The 26326-nt window shown below is 36.0% G+C and overlaps 2 protein-coding genes across 5 annotated transcripts; both read right to left on the bottom strand.

Annotated features, from left to right (window-relative positions):
- Positions 1-240: 240 nt before the first annotated feature.
- Positions 241-9875, bottom strand: LOC109007030 (kinetochore protein NUF2 homolog). Of its 4 annotated transcripts, none has more exons than XM_018986511.2 (12): positions 9537-9836; positions 8557-8775; positions 7596-7686; positions 7344-7523; positions 6465-6554; positions 4641-4748; positions 3823-3876; positions 3497-3611; positions 3263-3420; positions 3079-3174; positions 1862-1934; positions 241-480 (listed from the first exon to the last, which is right to left on the bottom strand). In XM_018986511.2, the coding sequence occupies exons 1-11, from the start codon at positions 9698-9700 to the stop codon at positions 1866-1868; spliced, it is 1344 nt and encodes a 447-aa protein (XP_018842056.2). In that variant the 5' UTR covers positions 9701-9836; the 3' UTR covers positions 241-480; positions 1862-1865. The 4 variants fall into 4 exon arrangements, with proteins under 4 accessions (XP_018842056.2, XP_018842058.2, XP_018842059.2 ...); XM_018986513.2 differs by lacking the exon at positions 241-480 and adding an exon at positions 590-608; XM_018986514.2 differs by lacking the exon at positions 241-480 and adding an exon at positions 1484-1494.
- Positions 9876-10371: 496 nt separating this feature from the next.
- On the bottom strand, positions 10372-26234 carry LOC109007032 (DExH-box ATP-dependent RNA helicase DExH9). Its single transcript, XM_035684437.1, has 14 exons — positions 25698-26234; positions 21285-21485; positions 20975-21193; positions 19077-19415; positions 18197-18301; positions 16884-16994; positions 15676-15926; positions 14936-15057; positions 13972-14256; positions 13727-13881; positions 13036-13185; positions 12715-12947; positions 11950-12214; positions 10372-10976 (listed from the first exon to the last, which is right to left on the bottom strand). Exons 1-14 carry the CDS (start codon positions 25977-25979, stop codon positions 10698-10700), a joined length of 2997 nt encoding a protein of 998 aa, XP_035540330.1. The 5' UTR covers positions 25980-26234; the 3' UTR covers positions 10372-10697.
- Between the last annotated feature and the right edge of the window lie 92 nt (positions 26235-26326).

The following is a 26326-nucleotide window of genomic DNA, read 5'->3' as shown; positions in this document are numbered from 1 at the left end:
GAAATACTCTAGTTATAAAATTATTATATAAAAATAATCCTATAAATTAATATAGATTGATGTAGTTGATCAAATTGTATAATTATTTTTATTATAAAATAGATCTTAGGGATCATATGAATCCACATTAATTTATAAGATTATTTTTATATACTCGTTTTGTAGCTAAAATACTCATCTTTTTAGATCCTGCTAGTGGCCCACCCATCGTTTATCGTTAGGCATACTACTAGCACAAAATTTTTTGTTTTAATTTGTTTTTAATTTTTTTAATATCTTTAAACATTAAAAATATATATATACAAATTTACTAATAGTCACTTCTTTAATTATTGAGTAAAATAATAAATTAAAATACATAAACAGTAAGATTGGATTGGATGGACAAAATCATGGATTGATTTAGCATTTTCCTTTCAATAACCTGGTCACCTAATTCTCATCCATTTCTCCAATATACTTAGATCACCTTCGATCATCCTGCGAAAAAGAAGCTCGATCTCATGAATGACATCTGGTAAGCGTACAATACATACACCCATTCTTAGCTGTATAGTGGAGTAACTTCAATTGACATTCTTTCATCTTTGGGTATGCCAGACGGCAGACTGCATTTAGGTTGATCCAGAAAGGTTGGTGTAGTTAGTGAATTGCATTTAATTGGGCCCGCTTGTAGAGATTCAGATGTTTTATTCGGGTCGGCTTGGTTTCACAAATAGTTTCAATCTATTTCATCTTATCTCATTTCAACATCTACACACTATTTAAATACAAATACTTTTTAATTTTTAATTTTAAAATTTTCATCTAATCATTACAAATTTTCTAAACTTTTAAAAAAAAAAAAACAATTCAACTTTTTCAAATATCAAAATAAAAATTATATTATAACAGTATTATAATTTTATAATATTTTTATCTAACATTTTCTATCTCATTTCTCAAAATCCTATAAAACATCTTAACTCAAACTATTTCACTATTATTCACAAATTTTTCATCTAATCTCATCTTTGTAACCAATCAATGCAAACTTTGGAAGATATGGAGTGGACAAGAAATAAATACTTGATTTGAAGATTGTACAATATTCCTAGTTATTTGAGTTTTTAATAATATTAAATATTCAATAAATGTATAGGGTTTATTTATATGTTTATATATCTCTCAAGTGAATTATAAGCCTAAAATTCGAATAAAGATTCTAATCTTACATACACCCCAACAAAAATATAACAAAGCAAAGCGGTGTAAGAGCTCGACAAATGCTATTTGGGTATATATGAATATATAGAACGTGTCTAAAGTTTTTACATTTGGCCATCGGTTATAGACAACTACAATAGCTCTTGCATAACTTGTTTTATAAATAAAGCAGATTTTTATGGAAAATGCTTGGGGACCGATAAACTAGCCCCCCGACTGGACCGAGATATATATATATATATATATATATATAGAGTAATGTTACTCATCATACTAACTTCCATCATCCTATTATGTGGCATTAGGTGATTGGAAATTATTTATTATATTTCACTTGTAAACCTATCATTTATTATCACATTATGAGATGATGAGAGGATGATGGGAGTTGGGATGATGAATATAATTTTTCATATATATATATATTATTTAATAGTTAAGGAAATATGTAATATTGTTGTCAATCTATGTGTTGACATCCAATCAGTAAAGCCCCAATTAAAACCCAATGCTAGCTAGCTTTAGAATGGGAGAAGCATGTACTATTTTAACACAGGATACAAGAATTCAACTTTGCATGACACTACAAGATGCATTTTGCAGTAAAAACGAAAATAGAAAAATAGATGTCATAATGGTAAAAGGTTAATCATACCAACTCAATCAAAATTTGATTCCGCTTCTATTGTTGGCAGCAAGACCTCAATGGATTTTGCGTAGTGGTGAAACTGCAACCAGCCACACAGCATTGGACCATTTTCAGTTCAACAATTATGGAAGTCACAGTTTCCAAACCGACTTGGCAAAAGCAATACAAGCAAGAATATAAGTTTTGTTTTTCAAATTCCTCACTGAGAATGAAAAAATCAGTGACAGAGCTTGATCTAGTTATATTTAAGATGCTCAAACACAGGCATTTGGAAATCCTAGGCTCTACTTGGTTAACCTTATTGTTTTGATATTCAAAAAGCTATTGTTTTTCAAGACTTGCTGTTTATTATGAAGTAAAGCCTCGTTTGGATGTTAAGATGAGATGAAAAATATGTAAATATTAATGAAATGATTTAACTTAAGATATTTTGTGAAATTTTGGGAAAAGAGAGAAAAAGTTGAATAAAAATATTAGAATAAAAATATTGTTAGAATATAATTTTTTTAATATTGTTTTTGTTTTTGAGATTCGAGAAAGTTGAATTATTTTTTGTGTTTTGTTTGGAAGTTTAGAAAAGTTATAATGATTAGGTAATGATTAGATGAAAAAGTTAATTTGAAATTGAAAAATGTGTGTTTGCGTAATGTTTGAATGTTAAGATGAGATGAGGTTCTCATCTCACCTCCACATCCAAACGGGGCCTAAAAGTAATTCCTAGAGAAGCATTATGTAATTCAGGAATGTCTTCGAAAAGTTCTTAAGAGCATTGTTAATAGTCAAAAATTAAAAACAAAACCTTCCGTAGTAAGTTGAAACCTAGCATGTTTCTTTTACAATTTCGATTTAGTAAATTCCCCAGAATTCATAAAATTCCAGTTATTCCTTCGAAGGACTTCAACTCCTTAGAAAGGATTTGGAGACTGCTATAGGACTTGGATTCCCTAGTGTTATTGACCGAACTATGGGGCCTAGAGTGGAATAGAGATAAACATATGAAGTAAACTCCAAAGCTAAAGAGCATGTAATGCTGCCCAAGAAATTCACTCGGGCAGCTATAAATACTGTAGGGTCTACTTCATGTGTATATATCTCTCTCACACCAGGCCATACAGTTCCCAAACTCGGGATCTAAATCATGTTTATATGCAAGGATACAGTGCAAGTTTCAATTTCATAAGAGACAGACATACACACTGATAAGGGGATCTAATAAAGTGCACCTCTTTCACAATCTCCTCAGATTTTTTAATTAACTCCTGCACTTTAGCTGCTCCAGATTCTTTCACTGAATTAGCCCTTGAATTTATAGCATCCACCTATAAATTACAGCATAGAAGAAACTGAAATATTAGACAGTTTCATATGAAATGGCTTAGTCCGCGATTAAAAGGAGATGCAAAGTACCTCAACAACCACAGCTTCAACATTCCTTTGTCTAGCTTCTAGATCACGTCTCCTAGATTCTACCTCCAACTTCGTATTATTGAACTCTTTGGTAGCCTCCTCGCATTTTAGATCTCTTTCCTTCTCCAACTGCTTTCTTAATTCATCCAACTGTTCAACTGGGGATGAAGAAGAAAGGTTTAAGCTCACGAATGCTACTTCAGGAAACAGAATGTATCCGGGATAAGAAATTACCTTTGCCTTGTCGTTCCACCAATTTAGCCTCAAGTGACTTATCCAGCATTCCCTCTTCACTCAGTTTAGCCTTTAAAGCCTTAAAGTCCTTTTCAATGGATTTGGCTGAGTTTACCTATTAAAGGTGCCGATGTTATCAAAAGCCTGATCAAGAACAAATTCAAGTATGATTCTATCTAAAGCATAGAAGAGTTCAGAATTTTTTTCTATTTATGGACATCAAGAATTCATTCAAATCACAGAAATGCCTTTCCCATGGCCAACAAAGAACCTGTCAGCTCTTACTACTCGGCTGCAAAGCACATCTAGCTCCAGCATATGCTCACCTGTTCTTGTATTGCTTGCATCTGGGTAAAGTGTTTGAACATTTTCTTGAACACCTGCGAAAAAGCACCCAAATCATGAATTACCCTCTATTTAAGCTTGTATATTTTGTGTTTTTCTTTGTGCGTGTATATATATATATATATATTGCATGTTTAGCATTATTGACTCTGCTAAGTCTTGGATTAATTGGCTCCCATAAATCAGAGAACAGCAATACCACTGAAGGGACTAATTTCTACATGTTAGCTATAACCAATAAATGTGCGTTGTTATGTTTTCCTTGGAGTAATAGATCAGAGATAATTTGGCCACAAGTACAGCAAACTAACTCTGAGTTTAGCAAAACTCTGCAAAGAAATTAACATCCATATGAATGGTATGATTTCGGAATGACAATATAACTGTAACTAATTGAAAATTTTGAGGAATATATATGGCAGGCATCTTTGTCCAGTGCAGGAAATTTCAGCTCCCATGAATGACTGGACTCAAGTAGCACAAGTTTGATTGACTTATAATTCATAAATGACAAAGGAGACGCAACATATCCACATGAAACATGCAATTAATAGAAGTTAACATCAGATTAGTAAAAGCCTTTTCTTCAGTGAAGGCATTAAATTTCTGAAGCTTTTCAGGGAACAGATTGGACAAGCATTCTAAGTCCATGAACATATTTTAGGAATTACAGCAAATTTGTGTAAGCATTCTTAAAATGTTAAAAGGCAAGAGTCCATTTACGAATGGGTTCATGAAATAAACCAGTAGGCAAACCAATGAGAATAAATAACTAACATAGTCGTTGATGGAAGTATACCTTTGTATAAAGCTCAACAATGGCATTCTTATCCTGATAAGATTGTATTGCTATTTTTTCAGCGTTCTTTGCCACCTCCCGAGCTGATTTCTTCTCCTCTAAAGCCCTCTTTAGGCAAAGATGTGAAGAAGTTACTTACATGTTGATAAGAAGAGCAGAGAGAAAAATCTTTATGTGTGAAATATAGAAACAAACACACCAAGCAGAAAGAGAAAAACATCATGTAATTGATAGTCCAAACCATTTAAATTCTTTAAACTACAGGTAACATAAAAAGAATCAAAATACACCATCGAAAAGCCCATCAAACGAGAATAATATCATAGAGCCCCTTATTTGAAAAACTACGACATGGGATCTAGGATCATATATAGCATCCAACTTCTAACATGAATTTGTAAGTAAAACATAAGCTTGATATTCCCACAAAAGTTGTAAGATGTTTAACCCTTCATGTACAAAACTCCATATTTTTTATAGGTAAAATAACTTTATTGATAGAAATAAATAGGCACTGCCCAAGTATACAGGAGGTATACAAAGAGTAGTTGCAAGTTATAGACTAGAAGTAGATACAAGATCATGAAAACTAGCCCAGTTGAGAACACCATATTGGCAGACATGTATCTACTTTTTTTTTATAGGTAATCAAGGATATTGTATTCATAGAAATAGGCAAAGCACAGGTACACAGGAAGTATACATGAAAAAATGCCTAACTAGAGGTTACAATAGAAAGAATAAGGTCATGGACACTAAGTCCGTTACCAACTAAAGCCCCCGCCCATAGGAAGCAGACATGTATATACTAATGCTGATAAAATAAAGAGTGGGTAATGAAGATATAGAAAAAATGGTAGGACAAGAGAAAAACCTCCCTATCCTCTCTAAATTAGCAACCACCCCTCTTTTTCTCTCCTTATCCTCACCTGACATCCCCCCCCAACAACTCCCTATCCTCCAAAAGCTGCAGCTGTTCCAAGAGGCGCTTCCTTCAATTTCCACATTCCCAAAAGAGCTTTGCTACTCATCATTCTCACACACCACACACCTCACTTATTTTTAATTTTTAATTTTTTAAATTAGTTTTATTCTTCCTAAACTAATTGAATTACTCTACTCATCATCCATATATCACACATTTGGTAAGAGAAAAAAATTAAAAATTAAAAAATTATCTCTAGTGTGTGATGTGAGAATGATGAGTAGAATTTTTCTTCCCAAAACTTCCACATTCCACTTCTTCACGTCTTATTTTAAAGCTTTGAGTTTCCCAGCCAAAACAAAACTTGGAGTACCAGAAAAATGATACGAAGACCACCAAATCCTTAACCTATCCACAAAGCCATCATCCTCCAGCCCCATATTTTCAAATTTGAAGTACCGACGCCCTCCATTAATGCCCCCACAGTCCAAAAATAATAGGACAATGATCTGAACATAACCTCGGAAGCCTCTTCTGACATAAATCAGGAAAATGTGCTTCCCAAGAAGAAGACACCAAAAATCTATCCAGCCTAGACCAAGCCCTCCCATTAGACCACGTAAAGTCCCCACCCGCCATAATCCACAAATTGAAAAATATATGATATTTTTTTATAAGTTAAAATTCTGACTCAAAACATATTCTGTTCTTCATGCTGCAATGAGGTCAGAATTCTGACTCAAAACATAAACTAGGCCTTTTTGTTTGTGTCTAGCACATGTATTGAATAACTTTATTAAATTATATGGCTCCAAAATCTCAATATGAGCATAAATATTAAATGTTAGCAACTCCTCTATGATATGCAATATCTTACTTCATGAGATAAAAATCAATACCTGCAACTTTTCTGGAGATTGTACAATTTTCGAACGTAAGTTTGCATTTTCTTGAACACTTTGCACTAGAACAAACTCAGCATTGGAAATCTGGAAGAAACGGGAAAATTTGTAACAATGGTAACAATACCAGGTAAAAAATAAGAATTCATAATTGAATAGCCAGTCTACATGATGGGCTTAACATATAAAACTTTATTTTCAAATACAGCATCATGACCTTAACTGTTAAAGCCAACTCCATAACAACAAAGGAGAACGTTTTAAATATACTGCATATTTACTTGGACAAACTCAGACCTAGAAAAATCTGGGAAGATGTGAACAAACTCGTGAAAGCAAAAGCAAGAACAGTAATGGTTCAAAATAATTAACCTACCACATTAGCACAAACAATCTAACAACAAGAAAATAATTATTAAATCTGGGAAAGATATAATTGTGGTTGAAGCAGATAAGATACAAACACTGCTCAAAAAATAAGTAACCCAATTGAATGGAGAGAAACTTCACCAATTACAGCTAGTGCAGGATGTAGATACCTTACGACATAAGTATTGTAAACATATATGCTTGCCAATATCATTATGCAGATATAACCAATCAAAAACTAAGAGTCTTTCCAATTGATTCGTCATAAAACAAAGAAATGCTGAAATTTTTTCTTCAAGATTTAACTGTTAAAAATAATGATACTACCAAATTTATAATTTAAATCAAACAGCAAACAATTACCTCAGCTGACCTAGCAGACCCAAAATTTAAAAATTATTCTTACACAATTATTTTTTTATCAGTAAATAATAATTTTATTAATAAGAACTAGGCATAGCCCAATTGATTTTAACCAGTATATATGCTCATTTTCAATAACCTGACCTTCTCATCCATTTCTCCAGTCTTCTCCTTCAGCTTGCGAAAAGAAGCTCTCAATGACATCTGGTGATTGTTAAGTCCTGCAATGGTTTGACGCAATTCTTTAACTTTTGCATCTACCTCCTGAACAAGGGGCAACTCCCTCTCTCTTGCTTCATTGTAGTCCTCAATCTCTGCATTCAACTGAAATGCAAACATTTAGCATAAGTGGAAGCTTATCGTAAAGCATTTATTCATGTGTATCTATTAGAGAACCTGAGATATCTTAGCCTCCCACTCTCTTTGCTGCTCCTCCAGAAGGTTCACTTCATCCACAATTGGACGTAAAAAATCCAGTTTTGCCCGTCTAAGATTGAAAACAAAGGACTGAGTATTTTACAAATAAATAATTAAACTTCATTAAACTGCACAAAAGGCACATTCAGGTACACAGCGTGTATGAAAGCAAGTCACATATCTGGAAGTTGAGAAGGTTACAAAAAACGTGAAAAGTTAAACCAATAGAGACTCAAGAGGAAGGAAGAGAGCATTAAAAAATAAAATTTTGAGCTTCTCAAACGTTCATGATACTCAGTTCATGTTTGTTCCCTTCCCTCCAAATACACTATACCAAGCAAGTAGGAACCATCTTTCACACTGCTATAATATGTGGGCTTCCTCCTAACCCTCTCCAAGAATAAAAAAAGGTTGACTACTCTTCTAGGCAAGACCCAAGCCAAAGGAACCCGTCTGAAGAAGTCACTCCACAAGCATTAGATATCTCGCAATGGAGTGAACCATGATAAAATAGAAGAAAGATGCTTCAGAGCCAACTAGACAAACTCCATTGATATATAGTTCATTTGTAAAAGCAAACTACGTTTTCATACTTACAGACAGCAAAATTCATCTCCTAAACGTTCAAAAAGCAGAATATTTTTAATTTGTTCGTAGAATTCCTACCTGAATGTGTACATTCTCAAATCTCGAGTCACTGATAAACAATCATATCTTTATATAAGAAAATTGGCATTAACCACAGTTTCTTAATGCGAATGTGCCAATCCTCATTGTATTTGTATAAACCTCAACAATAATCAAGAATCATCTCTATAACAATTCACAGTTTATTATGCAAGACAAACTCAGTCAAAGAACTCATAATATTTTCTTGTGTAGGTGATCAATAACTAGGTTCCTCATAAAAGCTGAAAAACTTCAAGAACAAAAAACTTACCTGTGAAGACCAAAATTGAGAATTGCACTGAGGAAAAATTCAGTCCTTTCGGTATCCGGTCTTATCAGGTCTTTGAGGGTAAATCTCTTAGGGCAATCTGTTGAGGCTAGCACCTCCTTTATCCTGTTGTACAGCTTCATAATCCGAGCAGATTCAACATGGAAGTCCGGGTTCTCAAGCTGCTCAAGCGCTGCAAACTCCAGTTGCCCATGATCTTCCCTGCCAGAATCAGAAACCCCATGAAGGAAAGAGAAATGATATTTGCAATCCTAGGATGTGCAAGTCCGTGCACTCCTTTAAAAAAAGTAGATAAATCTAGAACTCCGAACTCACATGAAAAAATTATTTTTTTAATGGTGAACTCTACTTTTTTCAAATGGAATGCATAGAGATTGCACACACTATAACCGTATCTAGCTACTCTTAAGGAAAAGAGCTTAGGAGCTCAAAAAACAACGTTTGAAATCCACTTTCGCCAGGAAAAAAATAGAAACTCTAATTTTCAAAGATTCCCTTTCAGTTTTCAGAAGCTAAAGTAAGAAGATATATTTTTATTCTATCTACAATTCAGGATTATTTTCCCTAATTCAAAAAGATTAGAGAACAATGAAACAGAAATACATATAAAAATAAAAAGGCTACATCAAATCAAATTTTTTTTCCACATTCCCACTTTGCCGGACTCCACTTTCACTTGCATGAACAGTGAAAATCTAAGTCTAGATTCGGTTCATTTTCTCTCGCATTTTCACAGCAACCAAACAGACCATTAGGACCCAATTCCCCTCTCCACACCACCGCCAATTCACGAAAATGTTTACAGAAAAAAAAAAAATTACTGAGTATAAGCTAATCAAACAAGTACAGAATAAATCTTCTGTGACATCTTGAAATTATCTAAAAATATGCTTAAAAAACCTAACTCAAATTGTTGCGGTTTGAGTGGAAGAGAAGCGATGAGGGGAAAGGGAGGAAATTACTCATGGAGAGCGTCGATGTGGAAGAGGAGACGGGTGTAGAGCTCGGAGATTAAATCCGGGTTGGGGTTAAAGAGATCGTGCTCGGATATGTTGGCGATCTGGGACTCCGCCAAGATTGCCACTATCTCACCGCGCGACATGATCGGGTACTCGAACTTCGACATCCTTTTAGAATGCTAAGTGAGAAATTTGGTCTATGATTCCACAGATTTATCATTTATCATACATTCACAGCCAGAGAGAGAGAGAGAGGCAATGAAATCGGCTTTTTCCCGCCCAAAAATTAAACGTTAAGGCTGAAACTGAAAGGAGTAAGAAGCAAGTGAAATGTAATCTAATAGTTTGTTAATGGAAAATGCTAATCTAATTAAGAAAAATTTATGAAAAAATTAATTTTATAAAATTTGAATTTTAAAATAAAGCTAAGAAAATGAATCTTATAAATAAAACTATAAATACACGGAGTAGTACAACTATTGTTAAAATATTATTATAATATTATTCTTTAATATTATTTTCGTTTTAAAATTTGACAAAAAAGTCTCCACATCTCCCAGCTCCCACCATAGGTGGAAGAATTTTTGTCCTAATGGAAGCTCCAGAAATTTGTTGAATCGTTGAGCCATTTCGAATGCAAGGAACGAATGAGATTTCCTCTATTTTGGTGTTTTTCTGTTTTTGTTCTATTTATTTGCATTTTTGGTTAATCTGAACCTAGTTAACAGCATCAAAGATATTTCCTGCTCAGCCTGCTAACCAACCATTCGAGGAGATGCCTCAAAAGAAAGGTCAGAGAATTGAAAACTTGATTTAGCGCGCAGAAAAGATACCAAAATTGCAGTAACATTTTCTCATTGGTTTCATTTTCTTATACCTTACATCTTCCTTTAGAACTGCACTAACATTTCATAGCAAACGAAAAATAGTAATAAAACAAAAAAGAATAACAAAAAGGAAATATGACCTTTTTAAGGTTAATCCCAAAATTGCCACGGGGTGTGCAGCCCCGAACGTCCGCTAAATCTAATTACTTTTACATCACTTTCCTCGCAAAGAGATCTCCCTATACTAATACTTATTACCTCAGCAGGTAAGTTAGCCATAATTCCACATCCTCAAATCATAAATATGTTAAAAAGAATATTGTTCTCCAGGTAGAAACTACAAGTAGAGAGATGCTGCAAAGACGATATCCCTCTTGATCTTGGAAACAGCCTCTTCAAATTTGGATACAAGCTCAGTTTCTCCAATAGACTTTGCTGCTTGTATGAGCTGCTGAAGAACTTCCTCCAGTCTACGAATTGCCCTGATCAAGCTGCCCTCGAAAACCTGTGTAATTTCCATGATCTCATAGAACTTGGATCCTTTTGCCCAAGCATACACAGCCTCCATGATATCTGGCCGAAACGAACTCACAAAGTTCTCCACATCAATTTGGACCTGAGAAAATAAAAGGTCCAAACTCAGTTATTGAAACAACGTATTTGCAGAAGTTATAATAACATTGCCATCTCTTATGACATTTATATGGCTTAAGAATCATATGGTTTGACTAATGATCTCAAAAGACTATCCTAATAGATGAGCCTGTTTGGGATTGAGTTTGAAAGCTTAAAAAGTGCTTCTAACTATTTAAAAGCTCTTTTAAAGAAAAAAATTATGTCTGGTAAATTTATAAAAAGTGCTTTAATCACCTAAAAAAGTAGAGAAGCTTTTATAGAAAAGCTCCGGCAGATAACTATATATTTTTAAAAAATTAATGTAACTAACTTTAAAAGTTCTTTAGATACATGTTTATCAAACAGTAAACAGCTTTTGAAGTATAGAGCTTATTATTTAAGTTATAAGCCCTAAAGCTATAAGCTATATCTCCCACCACAATCCCAAACATGCACTTAACTATATAGCAAGACACAAATAAAATCCATTTCAAAGTCATTTGATGAAAACCATCACACACGTATAGTGTCATTACAGCTCCTCTGATCACTAGATAATCTTCGTTTCAGTTGTTGCCCCACTTCCAAAGTATTTTGAGAATGTGCTTATATAGCTTGTATCCAACTTGGGAACAAAGCCACAAGAATTCTCCTTGTAGGAGGTAATTCGGTTTTCTAGTTCAATGGTTCAGTCTCAACCCAAACCCTCCCCCACCCGAAAAAAAAGACTAAAAATAGAAAAAGGAAAAGAAAACAGCAAGTGCATAATATGAGGCACTTTCATTCTCTTTGAACCCATAGTTTCTTTTAACCCAACTCTTACGTTGACTCACTCAACTCCGAATTAACATCAAAATTAAGTTCCAAATTCCATCGGTGTGATAAAATTATAATAATATTCTTCTGTTACTTAAGAGTTGAGTTAAAACTTCTAAAAAAAAATGAACAATACCAAAAAGAAGTTAAACTATTACCTTGCACTCAAGCTGAACTTTGGCAACCCTACGAGCTATATCTTGTAACTGTACAAAGAGTGAGTCAAGTTCTTCCCTAGGCTTTGGAGCATTTTGAAGTTTCTCCTGCCAGACAAAGCAAGAAAGGAGAGAAACTATCTCTTCCACCGTTATGTCCTTTAAAACCCCATTAAACATAAGCTCTGATAGGGTCAACTCATCCGCACTACTGATTTCACAAGCAACTCTCCCTTTCAACTCCACAACATCTTCATTTGTGACATATCTGCAATTATATCCACTCCAAGCATTTTAGTATAACATCTCATTAATAAGGCCCCATAGAAAAGTAAATCTTTGGAACGTCTAAAAACCTTCCATAATTTTCTTTTTACCAAGAGTAACAAGAAAATTATCAAATATCCAGTTTGTGCAAAAGGTTCGGCCAGAACTACTAGTCTTGGGCTAAACTTCGTGATTGTCTTCTCACCATAGACAAATAATCTAACAAATTTCTTTGTTGCCAAAAGATTAAAATTTTTTTTTTTGATAAAGTAAGATATAAACTTTATTGATGTGAATGAAATAGGCATATACCTAGTACACCGAAAGATTAAAATTAAAAAGCAAAAGATTATGATACCAAAAAATCAAAGCAAAAAGAGCTGGAAATCCTGCTATCAGAACTGAGGTCACATCATAGAGCTTGTGCATGAAGCTACTAAAAAAGGAGAATAATGGTTGTGAGAGCAAGAAGTAAAGTGAAGTATAGAAAAGTCTCATTACCCTAGCCTCCGAAGTGCCCGTTTTCTAGCCTTGAATTCATCTTTAAAGGCCAACACAGTGGAAGAGCGTATTGTCTTCTTAAGCAACTTGATCTTAGCAGCCAATTCTTGCTTCATGTGGAAAACTTTGAGCTTTTGTTCAATAAGGGGAGATTTAGCAATTTCATGCTTGTCAAAAAGGCTCTCTAGAGCCTCTATTCTACGAGCTGCTTTTCTGTATGAGCTGCTTTGAATCTAAAAATAACAAAGCAGGTTGTAATTGCATGATATATATATATATATATGCACACATGGGAACATGAAACTGAAGTTGGAGTAATACCTTCAGATCTTCTTCTGGATCTAGAAGAGGTACCCCTTTTTCTGCAAATCTTGAAATAACTTCAGAAACCTTCTTCAGTGTGTTTTCTCGAGTTTCCAAGGGCAATAGATCCTTTGGTATGACCATAAGAATACTACTCAAACTAATAATCTGTTCATGATATGAGAGGCTATTAATTCTTCAGTGAGTGACTGATCAGTGGAGTCAACAAAGAATTTAAGAATAAAAAAAGTAAAAGTATCACAGTAGAACATAAGAGAAAAGCAAATTGCTATTTTCTCTGGAAACACAAAGGCCAGTTGAATAGCGGACACAAAAGCATGAATCAATTAAAGAGCGAATCCTTTTAATCATATAGAGCAGTTCGATTATCTCTCTAAACAAAACACCCAGCTGTTCTGCATTTAACAAAAGACCACCCATTCAAAAACATTAGCGAGTTAATAAACTTGAAAAGCTACTCATCTCAACAATCAAACAATTAAAACAGATAAACTCCAAGTTCAGTTCATGCTATTACTATTTCATAACTAAAGAACTAAAATGTAACAGATTCAGAAAGCCCCAAAATAAATCACAACTGCAACTTTCAATGGAAAGAATAAACAAGTTTTATCGATAAAAGAAATAAATTAATCAACATGTTGGAGATTGACAACATAAAAAAACATAGAAGAATTAGGGTCTTTGCCTGGGAGATAGGAACAGAAACAACAACAGGTTCTCCAGGCTCTTTCAATGGGACAATCTTAATGGTTTTTTTCGCAATTCCATCTTTGCTCACGACACATCTTGTAAGAATATCCACTATGTAGTCTCCATCTTCGGGCTTTCTATTTGCATCATCTGGACCACACATTAATTGTTTAATAATTCATGAATTTGAATTAAAAGAAAGATGGCCATGTTCAGTGAGAAACCATAGGCAGTTCTCACCTTCAGATACACTTTTTACTCTTTCAAAATTTATTATCACTCCCCATGTGACCGGGTCCTTGATAGAGAAAGATGGGGAAACTTCTTCAGATCTAGAGCATTCAATACACACGAGCCTTCTAGCCTGCAAGAAAGGTAAGCAGTACTTTGGAGAGAACACAATATCACGAACATCCTTCTTCAAGCTTCTGTACTGCTGTAGCAGATCATAATAATTCTTTAAACTATCTTCTTCTTCAATTATAATTGAATTCCTCTCTTCTCCAAGATCCTTTACTTGTTTCTGCAAATACAATGAATAAGGGTACATTTTAGTCTAAAATCCCAGGGATGAAATATTGGCTGAAATCCAAACCAGGAAGACCAGTTAAACAATCAGCTAATTTATATCATTTTCTTTTTATTTGTTCATCTGATAAAGGAAATGCAGGTCCTTGATTTCCACACAGGAAGTAAACAGGAGATACACCTATCTTGAAGATGAAAAAGATGCTAAAAACTCATGCAGGCTAAGTCCATTAAAGTCAATGGATACATTCCAGAGGAAAAGGGTGTTGATAAAGAAATTCATCTGCTCCTCTGCAGTCCAACTTTTTTTTAACTGTCCACTACTATCTAAATTTTTTTCATTTTTTTCACTATTTACATGTGACTTCTGGACATCTTTATGGTCCTTTAGAGTCAGATACAAAGGTGATATTCTGGGCTAGGTCTCTCATCTTTGAGTTATTCGGGTATTTGCTTGGTCTTGTAGAGGGGGAAAATGAAAAAAAAAATAAAAATAAAAAAAAAGACCTTCAAACAGAATTTATTTTTACCAATTAAATATCTATCCTCCCTCAGAAGATCAAAACAAGAATTCAAAAAACCAAAACTTATAATATGGAAAGTTGGCTCCAAACAAGAACATTAGCCAAAACCATTAATTTCAACATGCGTCCTCTGCAATCGTTAACTAACCTCTCAAGACTTGGAATGGCACGGTCAGCTTGGAACTGGTAGAATGAATTACGAAGCAAATTTTCAGGATCTCCATCTTCACAACGCATTTGATTCAAAATCATATTGTAGCTTAAATGGAAGGCACTGCAATGCATTGAAATGGAAATCAGTGAATGCAGTTCCAATATCTTTATGGTCAATTGCAACTACATAAATGAATTGAATTCTAGTTCCATGAAAAATTATTTCGTTTATACAGATGGACCTACTGCATGAAAAGTGTGGGCTCTTCTAATTCTTTAGGCTATAGACTCCTGAGTTTCTAGTGGTTCCAAATTTGTGCTTTTCAAACACAACTACACACAAGTGCCAAAACAAAAGCAATGTTACGCTACCAATTAACATAAGCATGCCTAGAATTGAAAAATATGAAGGACCAATATCTAAAACCAAACCAAATAAGGAAATGGGAGAAAGCTTTATGATTTCTTGACCATTTACGTTACTGATGTCCATACATGTGTGCTTGTGTGTGTGTAAAATTATTTAGCTCTCCATCAGACCACAACTGCCAATTTCAGGAGGTACAGATGAGAAACTAATTCAAAATGGGAGTTTCTCAAGTATTTTCACTTCTGCCCTCTCATGCCAATAAGATTATGAAACGAATTCTACAAAATGTTCCTCCATCCAGAAGCAGCATTAATTTATCCACAGCACTTATTTAGAACATACAATTCACCTGGAGAATACCATGCTTACCTGTTCAAACAATCGGCATTTCCTTTGAGCATCATCTTAGCCGTAGAAGGTTCCAGTTTCTCGTCAACCATAAGGATGCATATTCCACGTTTATCGATACCTCGACGACCAGCACGGCCACTCATCTGTATATATTCTCCACTGGAAATCCATCTGAACTTATCCCCATCAAATTTACGGACATTTGTAAATACCACAGTTTTAGCAGGCATATTCAAACCTATGCTGAAGGTCTCTGTGGCAAACAAGCACTGTAGGGAAATAAATCTCTTTTTAATATTGCAAATATGAATAATAATTCACATTAAAAATTGAAAACCTAAAAATATTTGCTCCTGAATGGTGCAGATGAAATTAATGAGTCCAAAGGGGAGTAAAAATCGAGAAGAAAATATATATTTTTTATTTTATTGTTGGAAGAAAACAATAAATTAGTTTATTGAAGACACCCAAAAAACCAAAGAATGAAGAAGGAAAACCAGAAACAAAAACAAGCGCCAATCAGTTTCTTCAACCATTTACTCTCCAAATAGATGGGGCAAAAAAAAACACAAATAGGTAAGTCGTCATTAGTTCTTGAACAATGAAGGCATCAAGTTGGAGATAAAAGAAAAACAAGAAGAGTTTGCGAGGGCCAAAAATATAGTGCATGAGCTAACTTGCTATAATATGGTTTAGAGACTACTCCCATCTCCTGACTAGTTGTGGTACTACACTTTTTTCCCCTGATAAGTGATTTGATAAGCCTTTATTTTATAGGCATTTGGTGTCCAGGAACAAAGTCCCGACTAATCCCAAGGGTGCATAAGCCCTTAGCAAGAAGTTTCACGCAAGTGCACCTCATGTAATTTCAAGGGTAAATTCCGTCTAATGGCCCCAAGAAATTATTTCCACCTACTGGTTCGAACCTTAGATCTGGAGGAAGTATACCACCAAGACCAAGGTCTTTACCACTTGAGCCAACCCTTTAGGGCTTATATTGATAAATATAACTGAAAATATACTATTTTAAGTGCATGCATTTGTTAATCGATCAAATAGAAGAAATTCTGCTCAGAACTATTCAGGTGAATATTATAAAAATGTTAGTTACTTATTAAGTTTTTTTTTTATAAGTCACTTATTTAAGTTCCAGAAGATACACATAAACGGATTATAGTTTTTCTCTATTGGTTAAAAAATAAATAAATCTATAATATGCTTCCAACCTTGATCAATCCTTCCTGGAATAATATCTCAATAACTTCCTTCAAAATGGGAAGCAAGCCAGAATGATGCACCCCAATCCCACGTTTCAGAAGGGGTAAAATATTAGAAACCTGTGTAAAAAAATTCAAAAGCATTAATATTGATACAAAACCACAAAAGCTACTTAAGGCCTCGTTTGTTTTCGAAGATGAGATGAGATTAAAGTTAAAAAGTTGAATAAAATATTGTTACAGTATATTTTTTAATATTATTTTTGTTTTGGGATTTGAAAAAGTTGAATTGTTTATTTTATTTTGTATTGGAAGTTGGGAAAGTTGTAATGATTAGATGAGATGAGATGTTTTCCCAAAACAAACGAGGCCTAAATTAACATGTAGCATTAAAACTAGATCTAAACAGAACTACACCCATAATCATGGTCAGCATACAGTAATCAAATGCATTAGTAATGCTTAAAAGTACCATAGCAAACCATGTTTTTTTATGACATGGAACCTCACCAAGGTAGGGCCTTTTGGAGCCACTCTTGGAGACCAATTCCCGGATAGATGACCCCACCCATTAGAATCATGTATCAGGCAATCATATTCAGGTAATCCATAAGAACTCCAACTGATGAATGGAACCCATGATGTTAAAATTCACAGCTCATCTCAAGCCCACTATTTGACAACTAGGCACAGCACATACTGATATCACAAAATTTTAGATCCCACCTCATATATTGACATACATAGACGCAGCACATCACATTTGCTCTAATTGGATTTTATTTGTTAAATTTATATTGCCCATTTTCTAACATGTAGCCATCTTCATCCAAACATAATCAATGGGAGTGCTCATATTATTTTTTCGCTTATTAGTTATTCCTTTTACTAGACACCATTTAAGGTCTCAATGTTTGCAAGATCATCAAGATAAACCAGGACAGGATTTCTAAAACATACATATATCTTGTCTTTCCTTCATTAGGAGAAAAGAGAGCAAAACTGTAAAAATATGTGCTTAAAGCTATTCCATTAACTCCACTTGTTTACGGGAGAAGCAAGGTATAAAAAAAATGCCAGTAAAAAGGAGTATAGTGTGTGTGTGTGTGTGTGTGTATCTAAGAGAGAGAGAGAGAGAGCATCCGGATAAAAAAACTATAATAAAATAAGTTGAGCAAGATATATTACTGAGAGGTGGGCAATTCTACCAGCATTGCACCTTTAAGGGTTTTGTGTCCAAGTTGCATCTTCAAAACCATTATATTGGCTCAGATGCACACAAACATAGACAGATGTTTGACACACACAGAATAAGAACTCACCTGAGGAAGCTTCTTATCGTCATCTGAAAGAATATCCATTGCACTCCAAAAAATAGTTTCTACATTCACTTTCTCGTCATCCCCATTCAGATCCAATTTTGCCATCTAAAATGCCAAATAAGAGAACTAAATCTAATTCACATATTTATACTCAGATGAATTAGAGTAAGAAAAAATCCACATGGATCTAGTAGCATGCAACATCATGATGAATGGTGCCCAAAACTTTTTGATCAGTGAATGGTGCGCAAAACATAGAGGACATTTTTAACCAAAAGAACAATATTGAGATGGAAACATTGCCAAGTGATTTTTTATAGGCCATTTGTTTAAACTAAAAATTAGCAAAAGAAATGAATCATTGGAAATACAAGTATTTTTTTCTATAAGTAAGAAGATATTTTATTAATATATAAATTAGCATAGCCCAAGTACACAAGAAGTATACAAGAGAATACACCTAGGCCTCGTTTGTATTCGTAACCCATCTCAATCCACCTCAACTCATCTCATCTCATCATTACAACTTTCTCAAATTCCCACACAAAATATAATAAACAATTCAACTTTTTCAAATTTCCACACAAAATATAATAAATAATTCAACTTTTATTTTACTATTCACAAACCATCTCAACTCATCTCTGAATCCAAACCACTCCCTAGTTAGGAACTAGAAAAGGATACAAGTAATCCATAATATATTCAAAAATCATGGCAATGTGACACTACTTCCAAGTTATTTTTCTGTAAAATATACTATAAAAAAAACTAAAGTAAAATGACAATGCTAACAATAATCAGTCTGGAAAAAATTGGTAAATCAGAAGCATGCTCCCTTACTCAAATAAAGCAAATTTACACTAAAATAGGAAATTACCTGCATTGCAAGAAACTCACATTCCCTTTTGCTAAAGCTGAATAGTATAACGGGATCATATTGACGCTGAATGATCATTTTCACCATCTTGAAGATGTCACTTTCTTCACCAACTCTGCCTATGGTTATACCCTTTTGCCACTTTCCATTCTCCTTTTTCTTGACACCCTCGCTAGCAGGAACAAGTGCATTTAAAGATTTCTGAAAGCTATCCTCACGGAATTTTCCCTTTTCATCCACCACCAAGTATAGACCATCACCACCAGAAGGAAAAATATAATGCTGAAGAGGTGTTGGCCTATAATCAGTATAAACAATGTGACATGGTTGTTGGTGAACCTGCATCGATTTCATCAAAAAAGTATCCATTTCCAAGTCAAGATTCAAAATAAAAGATTTATAAGAAACTATTTCCACGCTCTAAATTCAAATATTAGATTATAGATGAAGTCAAATTTTTTTTTGTAAGTCAAATTGAGAAAATATTTTTTTTAATTTTATTAATATTAGTAGGCATAGTCAAGTACTCCGGATGTATACGAGAGAACACCTAGCTAGGAAGAAGAAATAGATATAATGAAATCATGAATGTAACGCCCATTAAAATCTAAAGCTATTGCCCAGAAAAAAGTGAGCTGAAAAAGAATTTTTCAAGTTCCTCTAACGAACGTTCCTTATCTTCAAAGTTCCAATCGTTTATTTCCCTTTGGATGCACCACAAAAGGCACATGGGAACCATCTTCCTTGCATACCTTGATGACTTCTCCAACTGGCAAGAAGATCGACCACCCACACAAGATCAAGATAAATGAAGTCACACTAAGAAGTACTCATTTATTCATAGGCGACGATGTTGTATATGTACCGTATACTTGGGCCTTTGTATTTTATGCTCAGTAAAATATTTCTTATCGATAAATTAAAATAATAAAAAACACTCATCTAAAAGTTCAGAGGGTACTCATCCATTCCCATATATATGTTAAAGCTCCAATTAGGAACGTGCAGTCTCCCTGTTCCACACGCAATAGACAATTACCAGGCCATGCTGCACCCCAAGGGTGGCCATTTTAGGCACAAGTGAGGTTTCAAACTCTTGACCCATACTATGCGAGATGTTTATCGAGGCTTGGCTTGCCACTTGAAAATCCTAATTGAGAGAGTTGTTTTGCCCCTCATTTTCCTCTTTGACATCTTCCATAGAATACATTTACTTACTGTTTGCACACCGTGTACATTTAACATGTACCTGAATTAGTTATAAAAACTTCTCAAAATGAGCAAAAGGGATCCATGTAGACAAAATGAGTTTGAAAAAAGGATTTGACCAGTTTCTACAAGGATTATTTTTGGTAAGCATATCAGCATGACCAAAGGCACAATTCTCATTGGGTCACCCCCCAGCACACCAAAACAACAAGCTAAACCCTATGATAATCATATATGACTTTATACTATGTACTCTAGCTTATAATCAAATTGTTCTTCCTGTTCTCTGGCCATGGATTTCCAGAAGGGATCTTCATCACTAGTTATATTGTGCACGTGTATGCAATATAGCAGAATGATCCCGAAAGTACTGAGAGGTGTCATTAATCGTGTTATACATGCAAATGTTGTTCAGAGTGTTAATAAGCATATTCTTTTTTTTTATAAGTAAGAAGTAAATTTTATTCATACGAATGAAATAGGCATAGCCCGTGTACACAGAAAGTATACAGAAAAACACCTAAATACATTCTAGATTAAGGAAAGAAAGTCCTGGACATTGTTTCCATCAAGTACAATAGCTGAGAACCAAAGCATTAAAGTGCGCATAAAAAAATTCTGGAGCTATGCCTATTTCAATCAATCAACTTTGATGAGAAGACAACCATATTCAATTAAGAGAAAATCACCTTTGCAACCCAATCAGCAAATTCCTTTGCATTAGGCACAGTTGCTGAGAGGAATACAAATCGAGAGTTCTTCGGAGCCATAACAATGCTCTCTTCCCAAACTACCCCTCTTTCACGGTCACGCATGTAATGTACCTCATCAAAAATAATCCAAGCAACCTCCCGTGTAATTTCAGATCCTTTGTACTGCATACTACGCCATATTTCTGTTGTCATTACCTGAAATTGAATTGCAACTTAGAGTTATAAAAATAGAACTTTTTGATGCTAAAAAAGAACAACAACAGTGGACATCATCCAAAAGACCTACCAAGCAAGAAGCATTGGGTTCAATCGTCACATCACCGGTCATCAAACCCACATCTGAAAACTCTTCTTTAAACTCCCTATATTTTTGGTTGCTGAGTGCCTTGATTGGTGAAGTGTATATTACCCGTTGCTTATTCCGCAATGACATAGCAATAGCATACAATGCTACAACAGTTTTTCCAGCAGAAGTATGGGCTGACACCTGAAAATGCATGCAAATATGAAGTTGATTGGCAAAAAATACAGAAAGAACAATCTGCTAGGAAGTCATGCTGCAAGGAACCCTTAGTGCTGTGAGTGGAGAAATTTGCTTAAATAATTTTTTTTTATAAGTAAAAATATTGTATATGTCAAAAGTAGAAACCAAGTACACTGAATGTATACAAGAAAACACCTTGCCCAAAATGACCCAACAAGCCCCTAATGACCCAAAATGCCCATAAAAAAACCAACCCAAAGTACATCAGACCCGACCCCAATCCTTGTTTCCCGTTGAACTAAAACTCTATCAAAACACCAACCCCAACACCTTGATTCCCATCTTCACAATACCCTCCATTTAGACTTTCCTCTAGTTAAACTACCATCCTTAGCGTCGTAGTTGATTGTCGAAAAGAAACGCTATAACTTCCTGCTTTTCTTGAAGCTTGATTTGGTTTCAAGTGGGCGGTTTGCCTCGATCGCAGTAATTAGTTCGTTAAATTGGTCTTCACATTCTCCATATGAAATTTCCACAAATTGCTGAATCTCGTTAACTTTAGACAGAATGCAATCCGCCATTGGAGGAAGAGAGACCAAGGGAGCCACAATATCCCCATCAACCTGCACTCCCGACTCTAGACATTCCTCTACACAAGGCACCAACGCCAAACCCATTGGTTCTCCAGTAACTCCATTGATTCTCTCCAATGGTATCGGGGTCCCCATTGGAGATTCTAGGGTGACAACAAGTCTTTTCACCTCTGGGATAACAGCGAATCCTACATCTCATTCAGACCTCGGCAGTACACATTTTTCCTTCAACTCTAACGAGGGATCCATAGTTTCTTCAGGGACCAAGGGTGTAATACCGGCTATCGATCTATCCTGTGTTACACAAGGCGAATGACATTCCATTACTGATGTCTCTACGCCAATACCCAATGTAGACCCCACTTCAAATAACCCAGATTTCCTTTTGACCCGTCATACTCTTCTAGATCTGGTTATAGGGACAGGGCCGAATCCAATCTTCCGTTTTCCTTTTTCTAAGTTTAAAGGATTCGGGCCTATCATGTTTCTTACCACCCTGTTGCCTCCAGCTGAAAGCCGATCTATTTTCCTAGACAAGAAAGTTATCGCTGTCTTCAACTCGACAAGTTGGGTTTCCATCTCCTTTAGAGAATTGTGCATTTCGACAAGCTGGTCTTGAGGTATGATTGGCAGACCCCCCACACTCTGAACCCCCGAAGCATGTCCCGTCTGAGCTGCCGCATAGGATTGCCTCACCACCGAGGATGTACTTGGGTCTTTCTCCAAGTTCTCCCTCCCTACCACACCACCTTGTCCTTCCAAGCCGTCACTCCCTCTCTTACTGAAGGAAAAATGACGCAGCACCTCCCCCATCCTTCTCCAACCACTGCCCCCCTCTTCAGGAATGAAAATAAAATTCCTCCTCTCCCCACCACCATACTTCTCCACCGCCATATAACGTCAACGAGCATTCGAGCAGCGATGCGCTGTGAAACTACGTCGACCTTCCCGGACAGTGGAGAAAAAATCTTATTTCTTATCCTTAGTACACGCTTCTATGGCCTTGGCTAGCCACTGCACTATTGTCAAACCCAGAACCAACTTAGATATCACCCTTTGATTCCTTTCAGTAATGGCCAACATGCTCTCCTCCTTTACCAGTGTAAAGGATTTAGATTCTATGGCCAACTCCATAAAAGAACCCATACTGACCCACTCCCCTTCTTCAACAACCATTCATCATCTCAGATAAACCAGATCATAAATCCGTTGGGAGCTGCAAGCACTGCGAAGTTGTGAACTCCAGGTCGTGCTCACTGCAAGCACTGCAGAGTTGTTTCCAGCTGCAAATCATGCTTACAGAAGACGCCGGAGCACTCGTCGGAGCCTTCAGGGTCGACGGCACGACCAACGGAGCCTTCGGGAGGATCGCCGGAGTACTCTGAGAGGCAAAGCAGCGATATCTAAGACGCCGGAGGTTGAACCGAAGCCGGACGGCCCTCAGCGAAGTTGCCGAGGTCCGTCGGCTTTATCTGTGACGACGGTGCGGTGTGTCTCGCTGGCAAAGGGTGGGTGGCGGCAGATTTGGTTCCTTAGGGTTTTCGCGCTTCGTATTGTTTTCTCTCTCCTCTGGACCGACGCCAAACAGCCATCAGGGAAGTTGCCGGGGCCCGTCGGCTTTGTCTGTGACAACGGTGAGAGGTCACTCGCCGGCAAGGGTGGTGCCGGCTTCCTTAGGGTTTTACGTCCGAGAGAGTTTTCACGCTGAGATTATGTTATTCAATAACTTTTGCATTGTGTCATACTTAGGGGTGAGCACAGACTTAGTCAGAGTCAGATTATTTGCTTAAATAATCAAAATCATTGTCCAATCTTTTCCATCAAACTCCATTTCTAAATTACAACTCCGGCAAAAATTTTGATAAATCTATAACTGCTGAGATCATACAAGCTTCAAACTAATTTCAACTTATTAGCCACCTTCAAATCAGAACATCATTAGTAGTTAATTCGATTGTTGGTGTGGTGAATTCCAAAAATTTTGGAATGATCTTTGGTGTGGGGAATTGACTCTCAAGAATGCTTTTCCTTCCCTATTTAGAATGGCAAGAGACAAAGATGCCACTGTTGCTGATTCTGTATCTCTTTCCAATAATATTCCCCAATGGAATGTGAGATTTTTTAGAGATGTTCATGATTGGGAAGCGCTGATTATTACTGATTTTTTCAGTAGACTGTATGACATTAAAATGGTGCAGGGAGGAGAGGACAGAATATTGTGGAAACACGCTGGAAATTCAATTCTCTGTCAGCTCTTATTATAAATTGTGTCAATCAATTTCCTTGGAAGTGTATTTGGAAATCCAAGGTTCCGACCAAAGTTGCTTTTTTCTGCTGGTTGGTGTCACTCGGAAAGATTCTAACAACGGATAATTTGAGAAAACAATGTATAATATGCATGGACTGGTGTTGTTTTTGAAAGAAAGATGGGGAGTAGGTTGATCATTTGTTTCTGCATTGTGAGGTCGCAAATATGTTTTGGGATGAGATTCTCAGCAGGTCAGGTATTGCTTGGGTGATTCCCAAGAGAGTGGTGGATCTATTGGCTTGTTGGAAAGGATCTATGGGCAGCCATCACATTGCTGATATTTGGAAGACGATACCTCTATGTCTAATGTTTGTGGCTAGAAAGGAACGGACGCTGTTTTGATGACAGAGCTCGCTCGTTGGGAGAATTTAGAGAGTTTTTCTTCCGAACTTTTTGTTTTTGGGCGAATACTGTACTGAATGGGGATTCTTTAATGTTTCCTTTTTAGACTTTGCTCATTCCTAGTTTCATAGCTTGTATTTAGGTGTTTCCACTTGTATACTTCCTGTATACATAGGCCATACCTATATACTTGCATTAATAAATTTCTTATTACTTAAAAATAAAAATAAAAAATAGTTGATACGGATTGCTTCATAAGTGGATCTAATTGCCTAATTCGGCTGCCCACTAGATGCAGACTACAATAAGTTCAATCGTCTTCAAAACCTACCCAAGTCTGATCCACAAGCATAAGCCCACCCAGCACTCTACCATCAGCAAAACCCTGAACATTTGGACGAGATTACCGAGCACTAACACACTCTCTCCTGGTCTCAATCCCAAACCTCTTGGATCAGTTCCGGTACTAAATTCATTACCTTCAACAACAATTCCTATTCCCTCCAACTGAAGTTTATCCCCAGTCTAATTATCTGAATTGAATTAACTGATTGTGACGATAGATTCAAAAGGGTGAATTGGATATTGCATATCTTACTCTAAGGTGGCTATAACCCACGAGACTTAAGTATAGGGTCAAAATTCACCGCATTTATGAGATTAAAAAATCTAGCATATTTTCTATGTTTCATCTTTTTTATCCCTATTTTCCTCCATCCTCACTAATGGCTATTACACTGCTCTCTTACCTTTCCTTCAGTTCTCTACTTCGTGACGATAAAATAAATATCCACAAAATAAAGCAGCAGAAGAGAAGGCATTAAGTTCAGGCATGTTTGCTAAGGTAAAATATAAGTTATTCATAAAGCTAACATAGACACCGAGAAACACACACGCAAAAGAAATTCGAGGAATTAACAAATGAATTAATGAAAATGAGCAAGCATATGTAGGTAAGTAAAAATATTGTACCGTGACGGACTCCCCGTTCTCGAGGCATTTAATGGCTTCGGACTGGAAAGGGTCCAGAGTGAATTCAAAGACTTTTGCAGGAGGTTCCGCTGAAGAGGAGGGAGTTCGAGCAGCAGGAACATAGCCTTCCGGAAACGACACGTCGTGTAAACAGGCGACGGGTTCTCCGTCGTCGGCCACCACTAAATCGTTCTCTCTCAGATGTCGTTTCTGTGGAAGCAGAGCCTCCGCTTGTATATCGTCTGCCAGCTTTCGCTTGGAAGATCCCATTAGAGCTTCCATGAACAGCGAAAGCTCAAGAAGTGCTTCGAAAACCCTAGAGAGATGGAGGCTTATAAGAGCAAGAGAACTCCAGAAACAGAAACAAGTTGGTAGTATCAAGGCAAGACTAAGAAAGTCCGAAATTTTCTTGCGGAGAGAGAGAGATTGTCGGTTGCTAAGGCGGCGGTGAGCGGGAGTCGGGACAGACAGCGAGAAGAAGGTGCGGTCAACCAATTGCTGCTACTTCGCGTTCCCCACTCCTCGAGACGCGCCTCTCTTTCTATTGTCATATAAACGAGTTCACGGGCAACTTGGGATAAATTATAAAAATTTAAAATTCGAAGGCCACATTGAGAATTATTAGGAAA

This window comes from Juglans regia, chromosome 13 (genome assembly GCF_001411555.2).
Source record: "Juglans regia cultivar Chandler chromosome 13, Walnut 2.0, whole genome shotgun sequence".
NCBI classification, from domain to species: domain Eukaryota; kingdom Viridiplantae; phylum Streptophyta; class Magnoliopsida; order Fagales; family Juglandaceae; genus Juglans; species Juglans regia.
The sequence above is the reverse complement of the archived record's forward strand: the minus strand, read 5'-3'. Positions and strand labels throughout refer to the sequence as shown.